This window comes from Pteropus alecto, unplaced genomic scaffold (assembly GCF_000325575.1).
Source record: "Pteropus alecto unplaced genomic scaffold, ASM32557v1 scaffold603, whole genome shotgun sequence".
NCBI lineage: Eukaryota > Metazoa > Chordata > Mammalia > Chiroptera > Pteropodidae > Pteropus > Pteropus alecto.
Window position 1 is genome coordinate 56,724 of NW_006433386.1, and position 24,338 is coordinate 81,061.

A 24,338-nucleotide genomic window follows, 5' to 3' on the forward strand; every position below is an offset into this window, starting at 1 on the left:
AGTTAGAACCCTTGACCCTCCAAGCAAGAGAATTACTTTAGACTTAGAGTTGCTCACAACAAAGCCATTTCCATGTTAAGAAAAAAGTGAAAAGTCAGAGATACTAGACTATTGGAACCTCACATTCTCTGTGAGTGTGACAACGAGGAACTTCTAAAGGGAGTCACCAAGACAATTTGAGAGTAGAATTAGAGCATAAAACAAAGTGGAGACTCTCAGAATTGATTATCTCATACGCACCCATCTTGACAGGATGTATTAACTAGTATCACATGCGAATCAACTGGAAGCTCTTGAACATCTTCTCCCACAGGTTGACATGGTGCTTCTTGAGAAAGAACATTAGAATTACTCATACATGCTGATATCAAAGAGAAATACAACTCTGGGACTGAAAGTACCTTCACACCGAGGGGCAGAAGGACTCCAATTTCCTGAAGGCATACAGTGAATGGATTTGTTTCCCACAAGCAAGTAGCCAGGGTCACAGGTGTAGTCTACAGTCATCCCAGAGACAAAGAGAACCCTGTTTCCACCTGTATGCCGACCGTGGTGGAGCCCAGAAGGTGGCTGGCAGTCTAAAGAGAAAACTCCCCACATAAATGCCAACAAAAGTACATATACTCAAGAACATTAAGTATACAAAATTTGACAACGGACAATCTGAAACTTTTAAGCCAACGATCACAAAGCTCTAATTCATTACCAAATGATTTCTGCTCTTTTGAAAGAACTAGACATCTTTAAACAGGTCCTCTCATTATCTACCTTGATTATATGTCAGATACAAGAGGCATTTACACAAAGAACATATACAATAGACATAGAACATTCTACCACAGAATGGAAGAAATGGGATAGTAACCTGTGCCCCTTGCCTTTTTCCATGACTCTAGTGTTCAGTGGGAGATAAGAATAAATAAGTAAATACCTCATTTTTCCCCATTGAGTTTTTACCTTTTTCACAAGCTGGTATTTCAGGATCCCAGGTGTTATTGGCTTTGCAACGAATCTGACTACTGCCCTTCAAAGTAAATCCATTATTACATATGATAGTCACACTGTCGTTGTAGAAATATGGGGCTTCCTTGCCAGATATCTGGTATCCGTTTACAACGTGGGCACGTAAGCACTGAACAGCAGGGAGGGAAAGTTTACAGAGAGGAGCAGGGCCACTCCAGATGCCCCTCTCTTGCTGGTTGCTTGTACAACGGATGGTGCTCTCCCCAATGAGATTGAATTTTACTCCTTCCTCTGGCCCCAGGTTACATGTATAAGTGACTGTGGTTCCATATGGAATGTCTTCTGAGGAGCTTCCTGTGTGCTTCCCATTGTAAATAACAGGGGGTGGTGGGCAGGTGATTTCTGGAGAGATGAGAAATTACTGTAAAATTCTTTTGCAGTATTAGACACAGAAGATGAGAAATGAAGCTGGTTATGAACTTGTTGTTACCATGTTTCCTGTAGGATATTGGTGAGTTTTGATGATATGAGTTATTTCAAAATTTAATAGGTAAATTTTAAATGTAAATAGGTTTCATTTAAATAGGAAATATTTTTGTAATGGAAATATTTGTTAAAAGTGAATATGCACATCAATATCATATTATGAGGCATATTCCAGTAGTAAATTATTAATTAAAACATTTCTTCTTTTAACAACAATAGGCAAATAAAAGGCAAAGGGGCAGAGAATTAAGCTTTTTTGAGTACCATCTTTGTGCTTAGGTGATAGGATAGTTTAGCCATAAATATTTACTGTTGATTGAGCATCTACTTTTTTCGGTTTTTCTTTTATTTGTTTTTTATTTTTCAATTAGAGTTGGCATTCAATAGTATTTTGTATTAGTTTTAGATGTACCACGTAGTAGTTATTTATATATTTTATGATATGATCCCCTGATTAGTCTAGTACCCACCTGGTACTATACGTAGTTATTATAATATTATCTACTATATTTTCTATTCTGTACTTCGTGTTCTTGTGAGTATTTTGTAACTACTAATTTGTACTTCATAATCACTTCACCTTTTTTTGGCAGGCAATTTTCTCATCTATAGAGTAGGGATAGTACCATTTAATTGTAATAACTTTGAAGTCTGCAGTCTTGTGCTGACTTTACAGATGAGGGGCTAGAATTTCAGAGAATTTATGCAAATTGCCTAAGATCATATTAAGCAGTAGAAAAGAATATGAGTTAAGATCCCAAACCAATTTCCTTTAACTCCAATAAAGGATGGTGGCTCATGTATTCATTGCTTTCTTCATCTTGTTATCCTAAATCACAAAAGAGAACCATCCACTAAATACACTAAATACATTAAAAAAAAAAGGTTGCAATGCTTTGAAATAGAAATATGTGGCAGTAGAAAGAGAACAAAACTATACAACTATAACTGTTAACAAAATTAATAGAACAGAGCCTAATATTCTTTTTCCTATAATATAGCCTAAAAGAGAAATCTCCCAGGAAATGCATAGACCTCACATTATTTCAGGTTCTCCGTTATTTCTACTACTCACCTTTACAAAGACGAATCTCCATAAACCAAGGAATCTTGCCTCGACACAGCTGATAAACACTCTCACCTAACCGGTACCTAGAGACAGAGTCATGTCATTTTGCCAGGCGGGGACCAGTAAGCTCAACAGAGCTATAGGCTCAAATGCAGACTCGCAACTTTCAGGACAAGAAGCAATAGGAACAAATATGTAGCCAGCATCAGTACCATCCATTCATTTCATAGACATAGTTTCCATGCATGGAAAATAGCGCGATCAACACTTCCATGAACACATAATAGGGAAGAGTCTTTGAGATAAACTCTTACACAGAGCCTGCAGTGTGCATTGATAAGCCAGAGACAGTACAGGCTGAGCCAGCACTCATTCACTCACCCTTCATCACAAGAAGAGTTAACATCCAGTCTAATAAATTGATACTGGGGTTTTCTATAGAGATGCTTTTCTATAGGTTCACACTCTGCCACTATGAAAAGAGACTAGGATGAGAAATCAACTCAAGGCAACCTCAAAACCACAAAACGTCTACATTAAAAGCCTGGCACCTTTGCATTTGGGGGCAGTGGGTGTCCACACTCCCTCAGAGGTACAATGTATGGATTCTTCTCCTACCAGCACATAGCCAGGGTCACAGCTATATTTTATAGATGTTCCAGGGTCAAAGCGGGTCCTGTATCTATCTTCCCTTTGCCCATTGAGAATTTTAGGAGGAGCTTGGCAAGCTAAAGGAAAGGAAGAAAAGTTTTCTTATATAACAACGAAAGGAAGAAACAACAAAGAAATTGTCACTAATGCTACAATTCTACTCTGGCGGCACTTGTATGGTATAAAATGTATCTTACAGTCCAGTTTTGGGTAATCTTAAAGCTCCGTTTCTTAATCTTTTTCTCTTTTCTGCATTTAGGCTGCTGTAGATTTTGTTCAGTTCCCACTTGATGCTCAATCTCCTTACTTGTCCCTTCCTTTCTAAAAAAATCACCTTGTATGCTTTTAATGGGAGATTATGATATATCCATGTGGTGGGGGCTTTTGCTGACTTCCCTTTTAAGAAAGCCCTATTAAGATAAACAAGCATTAATTTTCCCTAAAGAAGTGGGCAACTTAATGGTCCCTAATGTTTTTCCCCAAGGATACTCCCACAAAATGAAATAATGGTTGGGGCAGTGTTAAGAAAGCCTTCTATATAATGTATATTCACTACACATATTTAGTAGAATTGATGGGACTAGGTACTAAAAAAAGTGTTGCTTAAGTCCATAACCCCTTCCTCTAACTCTTCAAAAAGATGAATCAGTAGCACTTTTTCTGAGTGTTAGAACACCCACCCTTTTCACAGACTGGTGGCATTGGCTCCCATCTGCCTTGGGCATTACATCGGATTTCCTTGTTGCCCTTCAAGGTGAAGCCAAACACACAAGCAAATACTACAGTGTCGTTATAGGAATATTGATCTTTCTCCCCAGATGATATTTGGCCTCTTAGGATTTGGGGAGGTGGACATCGAATTGTAGAAATACGAAGTTCACAGCGTGGGGCAGGGCCACTCCAGATCCCAAACTTCTGACTGTCAGCGGTACAATGGATGGTGTCCTCTCCAATCAGGATGAAGCTCACTCCTTCCTCTGGGTCCGGGTCACAAGTGTAAGTGACTGTGCTTGCATATGAAACGTTTGCTGAAGGGTTGCCTGTATGTCTTCCATTAAGAATGGGAGGAGGTGGTGGGCAAAGAATTTCTAGAGGAATTACAGAGAGAAATGACAAAATTGCAGCTGTGCTATAAAGAATGCCATGGACTTTGCTTGGTACCACACTCACCTCCTAGGTTCAGGGTCAGTGATATTTGAATTTGTAATAAGTCAATCATGGTAGCTATAGCAATACAATTCAAAAAGTATAATTTGAAACAATTCCTGAATATATCTACTCTGCTGATCCTTGGATTTCTTTTACTGAATATATGTTCTCCTTTATGTTCATGGCCTGGCTGGCAAGTCAACCTAGCTTTCAGAGAAAGAAAAGCCTAGGAACACTGTTTTAATTGAGTAAGCAGACACTAAAGAAGTAAATGAAGGATCTTCAGTTATATCCATTAAAGATGTCTAGGAGAGATCTTTTCTCTCTAAGCCTCTGTATAGTAATGACTAAATCAAAAGCTTTTAGTTAACCTGAGAATGCAGTGTCCTGTTGAACCTCTGACAAAGAACTAGCTGCAAATCACAGTTGCCTAACCTACCTTCACATACTGGAATCTTGGTCCATAAAGCCTGCTGCCCAGCAATTACACACTGACTAGAAGATTGGCCTTTTAATCGGTACCTGGAGACAGAAGGTGGTCATTCAGAACTATTAGGCAGTTGGTGCTGGGAACAATAACCTCTACTTAAAATCCAAGACAAATTCACTTAATTTGTGTGTACCAACTCTTATTAGCATCACCTCTCACAACCTCATCTCAGGTGTCCATTGATCCTCACACAGAAAATTTCATAGGTAACACCATGCACAGGTAAGCTAAATGAATTAAACCTCATGAATAAGCCCTCTGGATACTCACCTTTCATTACAAGAAAAGTTCACAACTGCGCCAACACCAAGACTTGGAGGCTCCTTTATCTGCCCATTGAGAAATGGTCCTGGAGGTTTACACTGTGCCTCTGAGGAAACATGCCAAAGATGAGCCAAGCATGGCAAATAACAGAATAGCCCAAATTCTTAAAACTGATGGTATATTTAGGGTACCTTTACATGTGGGAATGACAGCACTCCAGTCTCCTGAAGACAAACAGCGAATGGTCTTTTCTCCGAGAAGCAAGTAACCAGGTTCACAGCTGTAAGTCACAGACAATCCAGGGACAAAGGGGCCAGCATTCTTTCCTGTATGACGTCCATTGGGAATCTGAGGAAGTGGTGGACACTCCAGGGGGAAATCTTTACACACACACATTAGAAAAAAGGCCATCAGATGATTTATTCTTTACAATTTGATTTTGATCTAAATTAATGTCACATGATCTATATAACCAGTCATTAGTAATTTCCAGCTTAGTCTTAAACAGGTGTGGTTTAATTGTATCCATTTTATTCCACAAATAGCACATTATTTTTCATTTTCAGTTACACTTTATGCTTTGCCTTGTGCAAAATTTCAGTTACCAAAAAAGTCCATTTTCACACATACTTTCATCCTACCCTCAAGCTGATTCTCTGTTCCCAAACTAACATGTTATTATTTAGGGAGGTTATTCTGCTAGATATTAATAACAGTTTTTTTGGATCTTACATGTGAAAATATATACATATATATTGGGTGTGTATATGTATATTTGCATATTATTCTATGCCTTGCTTCCTGTGCTTAATAATTTGTCTGTGAAATTTTTCCTTGTCAATACATATAGATCTATTTAAGTCTTTGTAAAGGATTAATTATTTTCCATGGTCACCTTATTTTGTGAATATCTTCAGATCTTTCAATCTCCATGATTATATATCTATAGACAGAATCATATTTTTCTAAAAATAGTTTATTCACCTTGTTAATTGATTTATAATTGATCAATATTGTTTTTTATTTAAAAAATAAGTAGCTAATATTGATGGTCTAATTTTTGTCAAATATAGCCAGTCCCTATAATTATATAATTAAAATTCAGATTTAGATTTTAAAAAGAACCAAATCGAATTAAAAAAATTTTTAAGAACTTATAGTAGTTCGTATTCTCAATCATTTGATCTGAAATGTTATTGCTTAGGAGATTACTTGGGAAAATAGTGGATCCTTTGGAAAGTGTTTATAGAGGACACAGACAACAGGGCATCATTTCTGCCAGACTGTATTTGCAGCTATAAATAGATGAGTTTTAAACCCACTGAGTGTATTTTTGCTAACAGACCTCACATTTCTTCTCATTTTAACATTAATCTAGATGTATAGTTTTAAACCACCCAATTCGCACAGCACCAACAAACTCTGGCCCTGATCCTTGTGAGACGTCTTCCATTCAATTATTATGTATATTTAGTTACTTTTTCCCATAATACTTTAAAATCTTTGCTCTGTTGATGTTTGTTGAATGAGCATTTATATCCCTTATGAATAAAAAGCAACTAGGAAAACTATAATTCTCGCCCTTTCCTTTGCTTCCTCCCTCACCACCATTCCCACATCCACACTGTTCTTCCTTCAGAATGAAACAAAACTTGATCTGCACAGAAATGCAAGCCTCAACCTCCCAACTCAGTTTTATTTTCATTTTTACTCACCACTTTCACAGGTTGGTAGTGGTGTCGGCCCCCACTTTTTATTTGCTTGGCACCAAACGGACTTGTTTCCTTTCATGGTGAAGTTGGTATTACAGGTAAATGTCACAAAATCACCATGTCTGTATGGTGGTCCAGACGATTTAACTTTGCGTCCCCCTGGTACTTTGGGCTCAGAGCAAGAAGACTTTCTGTTGTAATATTCACATATAGGAGCGGCTTTATCCCAGATTCCTTTCACTTGGTCTTTACTTATACAAAGAAGAGTTTTTTCTCCGATGAGGCGGAAGACAATTGGACAATTGTACCGTACCAAAGTATTAAGAGGTACGGGGCCAGAAGTATAACTACTCTGGCCATTTCTGATAGGAGGAGGAGGGTCACAAAAAATCTCTAAAAAATAGAAAAGGAAATAAGTGGTGATATTGGTCATGACAATGAAAAGATTCAAATTTAGATTAAAGGCCCAAATATAGGTCATGCCATTTTTTTTCAGAAACAGTCTTAGAAATTTGTATAATTTACTTCTTACTCATAGTCCCTGCTTATTCCCAGGCTCCTAAATACTTACCTTTCTCTTGATCCTCAGCAAACAAAATCAATATAGGATTTATAACACCATCTTGACCAAACAGTGACAATGAAACAGTTTATTAAATATTTCTGAGTCCAATAAATTTTAATGACAAAACAAAAGGCAAGTAGCACCTGAAAATAATTGTTAATGACATGCTAATCACATAAGGGGAGGCACTGTGGACTAATGAAATTAATTCTCACTGTCATTCAATAGCCGTGTGACCTTAGGCAAGTTTTACTCTCTCTAAGCCTCAGTTTCCTAGCCTATAATATAAATCAAACTACTTCATAAGGTTGTAATGAAAATCCAGTGAGAGAAAAGTACCTGAAAGAGGCAAGTGCAATATCTGGAACACATAAAATTTTTGATGCCTGTTTCAAACACACAACTAGGGCTACAAGTGAAAGAACATTCTGTCCTGCTAAAGATACTGCAGCCTCACTACAGTCATTTGTCATCCTTTGATTCTGGACCCCTTTGAAAAAAGCACAGGAAATAATCAGAGGTTCATAATAATGACTTCATGCCCTTTATTTAATTGTCTCGATGGGCATGAAGGATATTGTTTATAGCTGGTAGATGCACAACTTTCCTGAATGAGTCTCAGAAAAAGAGAAAATTGGCAACCTTCAGAATATCTGGTTGATTTACCCTTAGCTCCAAGAGTTGCTTATCAGTGGCAGATTTGGCATAAGAAGATATTTTCAAACCTTTTCGGCACATCAGTGCTACTCAGTTTCAGTAGGGGTAACTTTTGAGAGTCTTTATCTTAATATAGATAGAATATTCAATATAATATGTAGTCAACTGAATAAAATTAGTTTTGGTCTACATTCTAGAATCGACACAGAAGAGTGGCATATATGTGTTCAAAGTAGACATAGAATAAGATGTTATAAATGAGAAATGGAGGAGAACACACCGAAAATCAAGAGGCAAGATCCATACTTAATTATTTTTGCTTTCTACTCACGTTCACAGACAGGAAACTTATTACTCCAGAATACTCTCATTCCTTCTGAGACACACTGACTAGAAGATTTGCCATTTAACCGGTACCTTAAACAACAAGGGATAGCAAATCATCACCAGAACAAACCAATTCTCAGGTGCATGGAATTAATCACTTCTCTCAAGTATGTGGTATTAATGGGATCTATTTTTTAAGCATTTCTGATTTACGAAAAATGTCCAAGATTGTGAATTAGCTCAGATATGTGATGACTCCATACCAGGTCAAAACACAGAAAAAAAAAAAATCCTATGATCATATTCTTTTAAAAAATTCTTCCCTTTCTCTTGATATTTGGAAACCAAATATCAAGATCCTCTTGATATTTGGCAACCAAATATCAAGATCCTCTTGATCATTTAGAAGGGAAAAAACTCAGTTCCTAGTGAAGAAAATATCAAAGACTTTGTTCCCTAAGCTCACCACAAAGAACCCTTTTTACTAAGCCCCCATCATCTATTCATTCTCCATAACAGAAGCCTTAACTTTCTGACCCCAAATTTTGCTTTTTCAAATAATGAAAAGGACAATTCCAGCTTTTGCTGGCCATGCACAATACATACACTTGGAAAAAAGCAATAGGATTTGCTGAGAAACAGAATTCTTGGTCATAAAGGTAAAAGGAGAGAAAAAAAATCAGAGAGAGAAAAAAATTAACTATCTTTAGAGATCACATTTTGCAATACTTAGCTATGAATCAGAGGTCTCAGTTCAAGCCCCGTACCCTCACACTCACCCCTCATCACAAACAAAGGAAACCTTTGCCCCTAGTTGAAGATTAGAAGGAGCCACCACATGGCCATTGAGAAGTTGCCTTGGAATGGCATCGCATGATTTCACTAGGAAAAAAGAGGCAAAGCTGGCACATGAAGAGTAAGAAAACAGTAGAGTTTCCTTAAGATGGAATATAGCTTTAGGCACCTTCACATTTCGGGGCTGAATGGCTCCAGGTTCCCAAGGATGTACACTGCATAGGGTTAGCTCCAATGAGAGTGTAGCCAGACTCACAGCTGTAGGACACTTCCTGTCCAATTAGAAAGAATTCCTTATCCATTTTGTTATAATTACCATGGTTGATTTGTGGAGGTGGTAGGCACCCTGAGAAAAGAACAGGACCAAAGGCCTTTTATTTCTGAAGTAAGAAGTTTCTTCATTACAACCTAAGCCAACGTGGAGTTGGCAGGGGTGGAATAAACGTGGTCATGTCATTTCGCCTGTCTAAAGCAGAGAGGTTTTTGGGAGGTGGAGTGGGGCAAACATGCATTACTGTTTTTAGACTCAGTGAACCATGCAACTATCTGCTTTCCCTATCTTGATCTCTGCCAGAAAACACTACACCCACTCACCATTTTCCATCCCATTTAATGAAATGATCTCAGATATTCTCTCAATAATATTGTCGCCAAGGGAACTGAGCTTTTGTAATATACTTTCACCACTAAAATCTACCTCATTTTTCCTGCTCCTCAAACCAGGTTAATGAAGATATCGAGCCTTGTGGGAGGGGCTCCCAATGTTGTCAGGTTTTTGTAAGTCAGACATTTCTCAATAAGAGCAGGGGAGAAAGGTAGACTTGGTGAAGAGACTCAATCTTAATTCTAGCTTTATTCCATAAAGGCTACACTTTTCAATATGAGAATGCAAAATAGCCAATAGGATTGAGCATTTATTTTATCTTCATTTAAATAAAATTTAATCAGGTGTATGTTTTAAAAAATCTCTAATCATTGGCTCTGGAACTATGTACCTTTTTTTTTTTTGAAGAGCCTTCTAATGTCTCTAAAATATGGTAAATTTTTTACCTCTTCAACATTTAGATTTTATTTTGTTTTCAAATTTACTTTCAAATCTTTTAACTAGTATCCCCAACTACATATACTATCTTTCTCCTCCTCTTTGCCTAGCTACCATGTATCTATTCCTCCAAAAGTATAATTTTATTTCTAGATCCCCAAATTTCCAGTCCAACTCACCCTTGAAGCACCTTGGCAGTGGAGGATTCCATTTATTGTTTGATTGGCACCATACTATGTTGCTTCCTTTCATGATAAAGCCAGGCTTACACTTAAACATCACAGTATCATTTAAGAAAAATAAATGTCTAAATCCAGATTCCATAATTCCATTTTCAACTTTTGGAGTTGGGCATTTGACTAAATTAATACACTGAGGGGGAGGGCTGCTCCAGATGCCGACTTGATTGTCTTTGCTGGTACAATATATTGACTTCTCACCCACGAGGTCAAACAGCTTTTTCCCATTCTGTCCAACATGGCACCGATAAGTCACCACCATTCCATAGGTAAACTCACTACTGCTGCTGTAAAAGTCCCCATTGGAGATGGCTGGGGGTGATTCGCAAGGAATAGCTTTTGGGGGGTTAAGTGGGAAAAGAGAGAAGACATTTCAATGTTATACTTTCTGGGAATTTTGTCTTGAGTCTTGCAAATCAAGCTCCAATTTAGCCTACAATTAACCCATATTGTTGAAATTGTGTATCCTTATCTCAAAGATGGTCCTAAATAGGAAGTAGCAAGGTCAGCAGGTATATGGAACTGCTCTGATGAAAACTCAAAAACTATGATCTGGTTCCCATCCCCAGTGTATAGATAAATTATGGTAGGAGGCACCTAAGGTGGCCTACATTTTGCATGGAATAAAGTGGGCAGTACGTGATCTCATGGCATATATTAGTTTTAAGTATTTATTCACTATGAAATAACTTATCATCAAAGGAGAGTAGTCAAAGGAGAGTGTGGTGGGATTGGAGTCAGTGGAAGAAGATAAACCACAGCCCTATGACCAGAACTTCCCAAACTAAGTGTAATCCTCTTGGGTACTCATCTAATATCCCTCTTGGGATATTAAATGCCCAATATCCCTCTAGAAGGGGATAAGAAGAATTACATAGGGTGCAATAAAGGCATGATTTTACTCACATTCACAAAAAGGCATGTCCTTATCCCAGATTACAATATTGTCTGAGACAATGCATGTAGCAGATGAGTCACCAATAAGTCGATATCTAAAGACAAAGAGATGAGGAATCATCTCCTATCTAGATGGACATTTTAGGAATTCTTAGTTCTCTGTCCACTGAAAAAATGGCAAAGAATGGAATATCACGTGTGATAGGTAGTGGTGATAGACTAAGGACTCATACAAAAGATTCAACAATCGAAACCCAAATAAAATTTGACCTCCTGGTGGATATCATTGGAGATTTAAAACTGGAAGAAGAGTAGCCCAAGCTTCTTTCTCTTCTAGGGATCCTCTCTAGTGGGTAATCTCTTGAGCAGATCAGGACGGTTCCCTTTTGCTTATCTATTTTTAAGGGTAAGTGGCAATTACTCAGATGTCTTTTGGCAGACTGATGGTTCCTGGTTGAAACTACTGTTTTAATATCCATATACTGGAAATGTCTCCTGCCAACTCACCCTTTATCACAAGAATATGTAATTGTTGCCCCAAACACGATACCCATGGGTGTGTGGACAGAGCCATAAAGGAGTTCTCTAGGGCTCACACATGCTTTACCTACAAGGAAAAACAAAACAAAACAGGATTTGGGCCTGGGATTTGAGGTTCCTTTTGTGTTTTAGATCAAATCCCAACCTGGCTGAACTTGCTGACTAGCCCATTTATGTTTATTAAAGAAATTTTTTTTTTTTTTTGACATTTACAAAAATTCTATTTTCTAAAGGATCAGTTAACTCCAGAACAGTATTTGTTTAAGGCACATTCTCTATATTTCTGAGTGCACATGCAAAAATTACCTGTGGTCAATCATAATTTATAATCTGTATTTCCCCTTTTTATATTTTGTCAGTTGGTAGCATCATCTATCAAGTTCTGTGGCTTGAAAAAAACCTTACACTCATCATTTTCTTTCTGTAACTCATTCTTTATCCCCTTCTTTCATTCAATCAGTCACCAAATTTTAGTGACTAATTCCAGAAATCCCTGTCCAAACCAGGTATTTTACTACTGCTGTAATCTCTCATTAGATCAGTGAGTAATAAAATTCATCTTTCTAACTTTGGTCTCCACTGGCCCAGTATATCTATGCACATCTACCACTGCACACATTATTTTTCATAGGCATAAATGTGGTCATGCCACTCCCTACAATTAAAAACTTACAATGGCTTATCATTGTTTATTGGGGAAAAATATATATGTGGCCCGTCACAATTAAGCTCCTAACCACTTAATCGACTTTTATTCCTCAGCGTGCACCTTATCTTCCAACCATATTGAATTATTCTAATTTCAAAAGACATCATTTTCATTCATACTTCTATACTTTGGAATATGTTGTTTCCTCTGCCTGTAATGCTTAGGTTTCCTTAATTCTCCTAGGTAGCATTTATTATTTACTTCTCTATGATCTCATAGAACTTGATCTCTATGAATAAATGAAATTATATTATAGTACAGTATTTGTTTAAAAGTCAGTCTTTACAATTAATAGAGGAGTTTCTCAAAGGAAGGGACTAGCAGATTTTTAATCTCCCCAGCCCCATCATCTAGCCTAAAGCTTCATACTTAATAGTTACTCAAAAATATCTCTTGAATTAAAAGGGGTAAGAATAAAGTGAAACTAATATTCCTTGTACACTAACTTTTAACCTCACTCTAGCACAATACAGAGCATAGAGCAAGTTCATGGAGATTATAGGTAAACAGAGTTAACTACTTGTGATGATTTAACCTCATACTCAACACCCTTAAGAGTAAAAGAAAACAGAGAACCCAGGAGCCCCCTTAGTTTGAGATTTGCTAGTCTTTTATCTTAAAAAATAATAGGTTTGCCTATAGAGATACACTAATAGATTCAAAGATGCCTCTATTACAGATTACTCACGTTTACAGTATTCCTGAGCATCTGACCACTTGGAGGTCTCTAGGCAGGTGATAAAAAACGACCTCTTGATATACCCAGGAAGGCATTCATATTCCCAAGATGTCTCAACAGCAAACTCAGACTTATCACTCTGAATTTTAGGTTTAGCAAAAGGATAACTTGGCAGGAACTTACACTGACCTAGAGACAAAGACCATAGGAATATCAAAAGTAAGAGAGGCTAAAACTTCTACTCTGCCAATTACTCTGGCAACTTTGACCTTTAAGAAGTAAGCCTAAAATGGGCAATATTTTCTGGGACAAAGAACATATATCTTGCACTATAGCTGCATATACAGAAAAATAAGCCCAGAAATTCAGACGTTTTAGGACAGACATCAGAGGAAGACCTAGAAAAAGTTATTTTTCATAAAATTCCATAAAGACCCTAGAGTTGTTCCATTTTCTTACAACCTCATAAATAAAAACTAAAACCTTATAATAAAAACTTTTCTGGATGGCACAGGAAACTAAAGTACATCAGAAATCTTATAAGTTCAGCACACGTATGATTTTCTACAATTACTTTAATGTATTAACATCACTCTCTTAATCATTAAAGGTTTAGGCTCTAGCAATAAGAAAATGTTTTTTTATTATTCTTCATTATTATGTTCAATTAACATAGTAAAATAATATGCCCCCCAAAGAGAGCTTGGTAAATACTTTCTGATGGGTACTAGATGAGAGGAATTAGTCATTTAAAGAGAGCTCCCTGTGATTAAAAATAATTTTAAAAAGATAATAATAATAATAATATCAAATAATTTTAAAGATAATAATAATAATAATAATAATAATAATAGTAATAATAAAACAAATCTTATCCCAAGAGATGGGTAAGAAACTATATCACCCACACACTTGATAATATACTTGAAAAAGCCATTTTTCTAGGTATGAAAGAGAGCTCAAATTTTAATGGCAGTTTATTTGAATATTGAATTTATAGATCTCTTACCTTTTCAAACAAGTCTAAAACAGGTACAGTTGAATGTCAAAGAACACACATGGACTAACTGATATAGGCAAACACAGAGCTTCCAAGGTTGTAGCCAGACCCAGCCTTTCTGTAGCCCAACACTTCTGTTGGAGAAGTTGTATAGAGTGGATCAAAGAAAAGCCATCACTTTTGGGACCCAGATCTCATTGTAGGTCTCCTATTTCTTTCCTCTACTCCTTCGGTTCCCTCCATTAACACCTACAAATGTCTCCAAATGCATGCCTATGCAAAACAGCAAAACTGTACAGGGAAAGTCAGGGTTTGACCTCAGCGAAGGCCAATTCACAACCTTGACATTACTTGTGCCAATTCATCTTAAGCAAGTGGTTTAACCAGCAATTCTCCAATGTGAATAAAGACAATACCAAATAATTCTCCAGAAGCTAAAAAACCAATTTAAATCCACAAGATTTAATAAGGAGCAGTGATGTGGACCAGGATGGAACTGAGATCTTGAAGCAGCAAAAGCAGAATGGTACTTTAGAACACGACCTTCTAAAGTGATAGGAAGTAAGAATAATACTTTCTGAATGAGAAATAATGGAAATTTGAATTCACAGTAAGGAGACTTGGGAACTCTCTCTCCTTTAAGGGACACTATCTCTCATTAGTATTGAATTTGCCAAAATCCCAGGTCACAGGACAGAATTTCCAACAATCATGTTCTCTTCCATCTCAGAAAATGGAAAAGTTCATGAATCATGAAGTAATATGAAATTTCTTAAGGGTTATTGCACCCTCTTCACATGTTTCTAAAATCAGAAATAAAAACGAGATAGATAATGACTGAGTTTAAAATAGAAGATAGCAAGATATTCACATATACGTCCCTCATACCATGTTAAAAATTAACTAGGCAAAGCAATTTCTAGAGAACAGGAATACATTTAGCTCTTTCGTTTAGCTTTACCTGGAATGGCTTAGAAATTCATTTGAAATGAATGAAAAAAAATATAAAGAAGAATAAAACTGAAAAGTCAGGAAGCAGGTAGAAGGAGAAATTATTATTGAGAATGAGATTATAATCAAATGCCTTAACACTGGATTATGTCAAATGCATTTAACACTGGATTTCCTGGCTATTTAATCATTTTTTTCCCCTCTTTAATTCTCCCACCCCCCACTTCCACCTCTGACCCATGGATGTTGCCGTTTCTCCTTAAGAACTGGATCTCTGAAGGCGGGGCATCCCCTCCCACACGCTTGCTGCTTGCAGCAGGGGCCTGGTGCACCCGGGGCCTGGCGCACCCAGGGTATGGTCCATGGCTCCACCTGGGGCGCAAACCCAGGACCTTCTGTGTGCAAAGCAGACATGCTAACCACTACACTATGGAGCCACCCTTATTTAATCATTTTTGAATGACAGTTATGCATATTCACCAAGGTATTGTCTTAAGCACAGGAGATGCATCAGTAAACATTAGGACAAGGTTCTTACACTCATGAAATTTATATTTCAACAGAGGGAGACAGATCATAAATAAATATCAATCAATAAATAAATGGTATGTTAAAAAAAATAAACAGTGATGTGTCTAAATGTAATACGCCAGAAGGAGGAGGGGATAGGATGGCATACCACTTCAGTTATGATAGTTAAGGAAGCCTATAAAGAGGAGCCATTGAGTTGTGACTGAAGGATAAGAAAGAGCCAGCCAGGCAAAGTACTGGATAAAAGCAATTTAGGCAGAGGCCGAACAACAGGATGGATTTGCTATGCTTTAGGGACAAACAGAAGGCAAGTGTGGCTGGAATGCAGTGATCAAAACAATGTCATGAGATCAAGTTAGGCAGCTCAGCAAGAGGCATCCTAGGGCTTCTTAGTAAGGTGTCTGCATATTATCCTGAGTGGAAGTCATTGGAAAGTTTAAACAGGAGAGTCACATGCCCGATTTACTTTTCAGAAAGAACAGTTTAGCAATTAGGTGGAGAGCGGACTGGATTTTTAGTTTCATCAGCAAGGAGTGCAGTCTGGAGGCTATTGTACTTGTTCGGGGAAAAATAAAAAATGAGGCTTGGACCACAGGGAGACAGTGAGAAGTGGATGATTTTGGAATGTATTTTAAAAGTGGAATTGTCAAGCATTTTTGCTATATTGGATGTGGGGCTAAGAAAATAGGAGGATTCAGTAATAACATCTAGGCTTTTGACTTGAGCTACTTGGTTGATGGTAACATCATGTACTAAGATGGGAAAATCTGAGAAAGGAACAGTTTTTGTATCTTGTTTTTTGGGAAGGGTGTGTGTCGGGGTGGAGGGGTAGGATGTTGTAGGAACAGAATTGGTTCCATTTTACACTTGGTATATTTGACGTACTTACTGGGCCTCCAGATGGGAATGCCAGGTAGGCAGCTGGATGTCTAAATTTGCCACTCAGGGGATAGGTCAGGATTACAGATAATAAATACGAGTCATTAACATATATACATGAATTAAAGCTATGAGACTGGATGAGATCTCTTAGGAAGAAGGTATTGAAACAAACAGAAGAGGTCTAGTGTTGAGTTCCAAAACCCTCTAATATTTAGAGCTAGGGCAAAAAGGACTAAGAGTGAACAGAGAAGGACAGAAAAAAAAAAAGGTAGGAGTGTCCTGTCTTGGAAAATAAGAATAAAACTGTTTCAAGAGGGTAGAAGTATTTAACTTTTGCTGAAAGACTGAGAAAGATAAGAACATAAAAATGACCATTAGATTTGCCAAGTTGAAAGTCAGCTATGAGGATGGTGGAGAAAGAAGCCTGTCAGAAGTGGGTTAAGGAGATAAAGAAATGTGAACAAGAAGTCAATGGGAAGTTTCACTGAGAAGGATGAGAAGAGGGGCAGAAAAATGCAGTTCCTTTGGGTTGTGAGAAGTCCCCTTTCCTGAATAAAGGATGTCTGGGGCTTATTTAACGGCTGGTGGGGATGATCCATCAAGAGATTTAAATGCAAGGATGCAAGGCTGCAAATAAAGTCTTTGCAAAGGCATAAGGAGATGGAATGTGATCATGAATATAGGAAGAGGAGTTGGCTTGTCAGCAGAAAGGGCACATTTTCCATTGTTACAATAGGAAAAGAACATTCTTATTGAACTAGTTACATGCTAGTGCTAGGATTCATTAGGCAATAAGATAGATAAAAGTCTTGTTCCCCTGGAACTTTTATATTCCAGTGAGGACACAAACACAAGTAAATAAACAAACAAGAAGGTTTCATATGAGGATAGGTGCTCTTTGGAAAATAGAACATGGTTATGGGATAGAGAGTGACTCTGGGTACAACTGCTTCAGATAAAAAAAAAACCACGGTGGAGCTGAGATCTGTCCCAGAAAGAGACAGGCAAGGGATGATCTATAGGAAGAAAATTTCAACAGAGGGAACACCTAGTGCAAAGGCTAACCAAATGTGAGTGTGTTCAATGGAAAGAAAGCCGTTGTGGCTGGAGCAGAGGGAATGAGCAGGGAGGACAGAAAATTTCAGAGAGAGGCAGAGGCCTGTCATCAAGGATAAAGGGTACTGATTTCGTTCTAATGTGATAGGAAGCCCTTGGTAGGTTTTAAGCAGGAGAGAAAGGATCTGATTTTGGGTGGAGGTAGATGATTAGAAAACCAGGGGATTCCTATTTGATGATTTTGGCAACAGTGAAATTTAAGAGTACAGGAGATTTGAATCAGTTTATACAAATAGACAAAAGGAAAAATGGGGAAATACTCTAAGTTGGAAATCTGCTTCCTATATGACTGTGCTCCCAGCAGTTTGAACTGTACACACTTGCTTTAGAATTTTCCAGAGTGCTTTTTAAACCTCAGCTTTCTGGGCCACAGCCCAAACCTGTGAATCTCTGGAGGATGAGGTGGAACCCAGTAACCTATGTTAAAAAAAACAGGCGCCTCAAGAATTTCTTTAGCAAATTCATGGGCAGGAACTGGCCAAGAGCAAAGAAACAGTCTAGGGAGGGTACACAGTAGGAGCAAAATACAGGATGGGGCATAGGCAAATTATGAGCTAAGAACCATGGGGTGACAGTCAGGGAAGATGGCAAACAGTACAGCCGTGATGGGAAGCAATGGGGAATCTGGAGGGGCATGCTTATGTGAGATCCTATTACAAAGGGCTGGAAGACATTTGATTTATTTTTTGATCCCACAGACAGTAGGAAACCCTTTTAGATTTTTGAGCAAGGGAGTAGAATGAAAAAAGTATATAGTTATCAAATTTTGGTTTTCACTATTGTAAAGGGTAAAGACTGGTACCAGAATGACCTGTAAGAGAGGAGGTTGTTACCCAGGTAATCATAATGCTTAGGTTTAAAATTTGGTGCAAGAATGATAATACAAGCAGCAGAAGCACATTAGTTCTAACAGCTGGCAAAGAGGTAGACCTAGTCTTTCATGTGTTTTGTAGTAAAGTGACCTAGAGGGTGATCCTTTTCTGGTACTTGGAGGGGGTGCTCTGGCATACTTGGAGGGGTTCATGAATTGGCAGGGCTGGTGAAGAATTTGATTTTCAGTCGATAATAGCCTCTCTGAAAATTTAGAAATAGGGATGCAAGGCACTGTGGAACTGCACCCTGCAGAGGTGTTAGAGAAAGTTATAAATGTGCATTTGTTCAAAGGGAGTTAATATAGAGGCGTGTGAGACAGATGAAGGTAATCGTTTGGGGAAATGCTCAACTGAAATATTCAAATATTCAGTTAGAGAAAGTTGTGAATGTGCATTTGTTCAAAGGGAGTTAATATGTAGGCGTGAGAGATGAAGATAATGGTTTGGGGAAATATTCAATTAAGAGTCAGGAGAAAGTTAAAGGCAGGAAGCAGACAAAATAAGTTGTAATAGAACCAATGTATGCAGTTTCTCTTAGCCAGCTGGAGAGGTTAATCTTAAATGCTGGTTCCATAAAAACAGGTCCATGCAGTAGTATTATTGATATGCAGTAGTAACAACTAACATCTAACTCTCGTTTGACAATTTCATCTGCTATTCAGGACAGCTCAGTACGTGGTAAGGCAGTTTATCGCTAGCTTCATTTCACAGATGAAGAAACTGAGAATTAGGGAGCTAAATGACTTGCCAAAAGTCACCCAGTTATTGAGGTCTGCATACAGTAAACTTCTTAATAAATGAAGAATTCACTGTACCCTGAAGGTAATTAGAAAGTTAGATCTATCTTATTGCAAGAGACTCTAATCTTAACGAACTGTAATATTTCTTTAAAATTACCCCAATCAGGAGGGGGGAAAGATTATAATAAATGTCGAATGAGACCTTCTGGAGCCCTCATCATTACAGAAGGTAAATAACGCAAAGACAACTGTAGTTTTAATGCACGTCTCAACTTTTCTTAATTACTCCAGGAGTTTATCGTTTAAGATCTCTTTATCAACATCACATCAAGTCAACTATATACATCAAAAAATATATATACACATATACATATATACATACATATATACATATATACATATATGTGTATACACACATAGATACACACAAATATATAAATATATATCTTATATACATATATAAATACATATATACATATTCATCACACACACACACACATACACGTGCATACATAAATGAACCATGCCTGGGAACCAGACATTATTCTTACTCAGGGAAGGAAGAAGGAGGATCTGCTGCTTTTACTGGGCAGGAGCGAGTTCAGAGGTTGCAGAAACTCCCGTGCCTAGAGGAGCGTGCTGCGGTCTTTGCGCCAATCAAGGGTAGTTTTTGTTTACGTGGCCACCGTATCTATAGCAGACCTCCGGGGGGCGAGAGCGAGGAGCACCTGCTGAGACTCGGGGGCTGGGAACCCGAAGAGGACAGACAAGCACTCCACCTGCCACACGAGGTAGATCATACAGTGCCCCTCTGTGATGCAGCCTCTAGTTCTGGTAGTTCCAGCCCGGGGAGGCGCAAGTGAGGACATTAAGAACCAAGAAATCGCGGGAGTCCCCCCAAACGAGCGAGTGGCAGGCAAGCATCCGACACTGTCCCCGCCTTCTCGCTTTAAACTCTGCTTTGCATCGGGGCACGGAGGCCATCCCTGCCCCAGACGTATCCCTACCTTTGCGCTCCGCCTCAACGAGGACCCCTGGCGTGACGAGAGCCAAGGAAATCCAGAGCAGGCCCGCGGAGCCCATGCCACGGCGGCAGCCCCAACGGCGAGATGCGTTTCGAGACCCTCGAGCCTCCGGCAGCTCCGGAAGAACAAGACTGGAGCAGGAGGCAGCTGCAAGCAAGGGAAGGTGGGCCCTTAAATAGTGTCTGGCACCACGTGCTAGCTTTGTGCACACACCTGCAGACTGTCTGGGGGCGGGTCGCTCATCCGGGTGTGGGTGGCCTAGGCAGCGAAGGGCGGGGGAGCAGAGAAACTCGCCCAGTCGTCGTTGGCTCAAACTCTAGCCCTCCGTGCAGTGGTTTTTCCAGCATTTTGACTGTGCAGCAAACTCAGTGAGTCCATATTTGCCTCTCTGGAGAACTGAAACAAAAATTTCACAAAATAGTAACCACCCTTACTAATTTACAATGATCTAACTATCCTTCCCATCCATTTCCTTCTCCTTTTCTAGTCTTTTTAAAAATTCTGGCTTGGAATCACTAAATTCCTTTTAACCCTCAGCTTGAAGAAACAGTTTAATGATTCAGTTTACCTAGAAACGGTTTACCTAGGAAACTTAGGAACAGCAGCAACTTCTACTATGTTCTGTTTATTTTGAAATAATTCCTACAGAAAAGTGGTAAGAATAATACAAAGAATATATATATGTATATATATATCCCAAATGTTAACATTTCACTGTTTTATCATTCTCTGTCACTCACTTTGGATGACTAGATAGCTAGATAGATACAGATAGTTATATATGTACGTATATATTTACATATATAATTATGTAATTATATAATTTTTACTTTGGAACTGTTTCAGATTTGTTACAGGCATGACACTTCTCTGCATACTACAGTGTGTATTTCCTAAAAATAAGAACATTCTCTTCCGTAACTACAGTGAAATGAGCAAAAACATGAAATTAATATAAATATAATACTATTATCTAAGCGACAGACTCTATTCAAATTTCTCCATTCATCTCAATAATCTCAATTATAGCAAATACACACACACACACACACACACACACACACACACACACACACTTTTTTCTTCCTAGTCCAGAATCATTCTAAGGATCACACATTGCATTTGATTATGTCTTCTTTTCTCATTTAATCTGAAAAAGGCCTTTGAGCTTTTTTTTTTTTTCGCCTTTCATGACCTTGATATATTCATTTGGTAGAATGACTTTGAAATTAGTTATCTATTACATAGTAATGAATTACTCTAAACTTATTGATTTAAAATAAGAATAAAAATTTATTATCTCACAGCTTCTGTGTGTCAGGAATTCAAAATCAGCTTAGCTAGGTGGTTCTGGCTTGAGATCTCTCATGAAACTGCAGTCAAGACATCAGCTAGAACTGCAGCCATCTGAAGGCTTGGCTGGGACTAGAGGGTCCATGTCTAAGATGACTCGCTGACATGGCTGTTTACTGGAGGCATCATATCCTCACCATAAAGACCTCATCATAGGGTTATTTGAGTGTCTTTTTGACATAGTGGCTGATTCTAGTTCTTTTCCCAGAATGTCGGAAACCAGCCGACCAAGTCAAACCAGGTACCTGAATGGGGGAGCGGGGACTGAGAAAAAAGAGAAGACAGACAGTGCAGGAGGGAGAACAGATCTCACAACTGTCTCTCCGAGTTTATTTCTTATGCTCCTTTTTATACATAATCTGTTCCTTTGTGTATCCCAAGATAACATAGTTAAAGTAACATCCTGAAGATCAAGGTACAATCGACACTTCCTTTGACACTCCCTTTGACACTCCCTTTTTCTATACTTAATCTTCTTCTTCCTAGAATTCCACAGAACCAGCCTTTTCCCTTTTTTATGCAAGCAGGCCTCCCGAGATAATCCATGCACTCTTTTGAATTTTGGGAGCTTTAGCTCCCTACATCAGAACAAGAGAAAAATGCAGAAGCCACAATATCTTTTATAATCTATCTTCAGAAGTTACACTATGTCATTCTCACAATATCCTATTGGATACTATGATGGTTAATTTTATGTGTTGACATGACTGGGCTATAGAGTGTCCAGAAATATGGTCAAACACTATTCTGAGGCTTTCTGGGGAGTGTTTTGAATGAGATTAACATATTTTGTAGTGGTAACTAATAGATTTATTTTTATTATTTCCATTTTGTTTTTTTCTCTGGTTTTATTGAGATATAATTGACAATATTATATTAGTTTAAGATATGAAATATCTTAAATGACTTGAAATATATATATCGTGAAATGATTACCACAGTAAGGTTAGTTAATTATCATCATCTACATGTTATATTTTTTCTTATGATGAGAACTTTTAAGATCTATTCTCTTATTGACTTTCAAATATACAATATAGTATTATTATATTGTTAACTATAGTCAACATGTTGTACATTACATCCCCAAAACTTACCTTATAACAGGAAGTTTGTGGCTTTTGACCACCTTCACTCATTTTCCCTACTATCTGCCCTCCATCTTTGGCAACCACCAATCTGCTCTCTGTTCCCATGAGTTCTGTTTTGCTAGATTCTGCACATAAGTGAGATCACTGTATATTTGTCTTTCTCTGTCTGACTTATTTCACTTAGCACAATGCCCTCAAGGTCCATCTAAGTTGTCACAAATGGCAAGATTTTCTTCTTTTTAATGGTTGAATAATATTCCATTATTTGCATGTATTGTATTTTCTTTATCCATTTATCCATCTCTTCGAGATAGTGATTTCTTTTCCTTCAGATATATCCCCAGAAGTGAAATTGCTGGATCATATGGTAGTTCTATTTTTTTGTGTGTGGTTTTTACATGTTAACATTTTTCAGTTTTTAAAAACTTCTCACATTTTATTTATATTTTGAATCTATTCTGTGTTTCCTGCAGACAGAATATAGTTCTTGCATTTCATGCACTCAGAAAACATGCGTATTTTGATTGAACTTTTTAATCTGGTAAACATTTAATTTTATTGTTCATATATTTGGATTTATGTCTTCCATTTTTATTTCTTTTTTCTTCTTTTTTTTTTTTTTTTAAATTTTTTGAGGAATTGCCATACTGTTTTCCATAGTGGCTGCACCAATTTACATTCCCATCAATAGACTCCAAGGGTTCCCTTTTATACATACCCTCTCCAACACTTGTTATCTCTTATCTTTTTGATGCTAGCCATTCTATCAAGTGTGAATATATATCTCACACTTGATGATTAGTGATGTTGAACAACTTTGCATTTTTACCGTTCAGAGCTTTTAGTTTGGTGTAGTCGCACTTGTTTATGTTTGCTTCTGTTGCCTTTGCTTTTGTTGTCAAATGTGAAAAATCATTGCCAAGACCAATGTCAAGGAGCTTACCCCCTATGTTTTCTTCTAGGAGTTTAATGTTTTTAGGTCTTATGTTCAAGTCTTTAATCCATTTTCTGTTGATTTTTTGTTTATATAGTAAGATAGCAGTACAGTTCCATTCTTTTGCATGTGACTGTCAAGTGGGACCGACACTATTTATTGAAAATATCATCCTTCCCTCATCTATATTCTTGTCTCCTTTTTCATAAATTAATTGACCCTGTATTCTTGGGTGTATTTCTAGATACTCTATTCTATTTCATTGATCTATATATCTCTTTTTATGCCAATACCATACTGTTTTGATTTTTATAGCTTTGTGATATAGTTTGAAATCAGAAAGTGTGATGCCTCCAGCTTCGTTATTCCTTCTCAAGATTGCATTGACCACTTGGGGTCTTTTGTGGGTTCCATACAAATTTTAGGATTTTTTCTATTTATGTGAAAAATGTTATTGGAATTTTTATAGGGATTGCATTGGATCTGTAGATCACCTTGGGTACTATGGACATAACAATATTAATTCTTCTTATCCATGAGCACAGAATATCTTTCCATTTTTTGGTATCTTCTTCAATTTCTTTCATCAGTGTCTTAGTATAGATATTT

General features: G+C 37.6%; 1 protein-coding gene across 1 annotated transcript in view; it reads right to left on the reverse strand.

Annotated features, from left to right (window-relative positions):
- Positions 1-20,416, reverse strand: part of CR2 (complement C3d receptor 2) — a 32,238-nt gene extending 11,822 nt beyond the window's left edge. The window contains exons 1-13 of the mRNA XM_025044276.1: positions 20,353-20,416; positions 13,103-13,105; positions 6,788-7,175; positions 5,264-5,452; positions 5,079-5,178; positions 4,758-4,840; positions 3,850-4,257; positions 3,070-3,246; positions 2,900-2,990; positions 2,525-2,601; positions 958-1,365; positions 402-578; positions 241-328 (exon numbers count right to left, since the gene is read on the reverse strand). Coding sequence (XP_024900044.1) covers positions 241-328; positions 402-578; positions 958-1,365; positions 2,525-2,601; positions 2,900-2,990; positions 3,070-3,246; positions 3,850-4,257; positions 4,758-4,840; positions 5,079-5,178; positions 5,264-5,452; positions 6,788-7,175; positions 13,103-13,105; positions 20,353-20,409 — 2,246 coding nt within the window. The 5' untranslated portion in view covers positions 20,410-20,416. The remainder of the gene's footprint in view (positions 1-240; positions 329-401; positions 579-957; positions 1,366-2,524; positions 2,602-2,899; positions 2,991-3,069; positions 3,247-3,849; positions 4,258-4,757; positions 4,841-5,078; positions 5,179-5,263; positions 5,453-6,787; positions 7,176-13,102; positions 13,106-20,352) is intronic.
- Between the last annotated feature and the right edge of the window lie 3,922 nt (positions 20,417-24,338).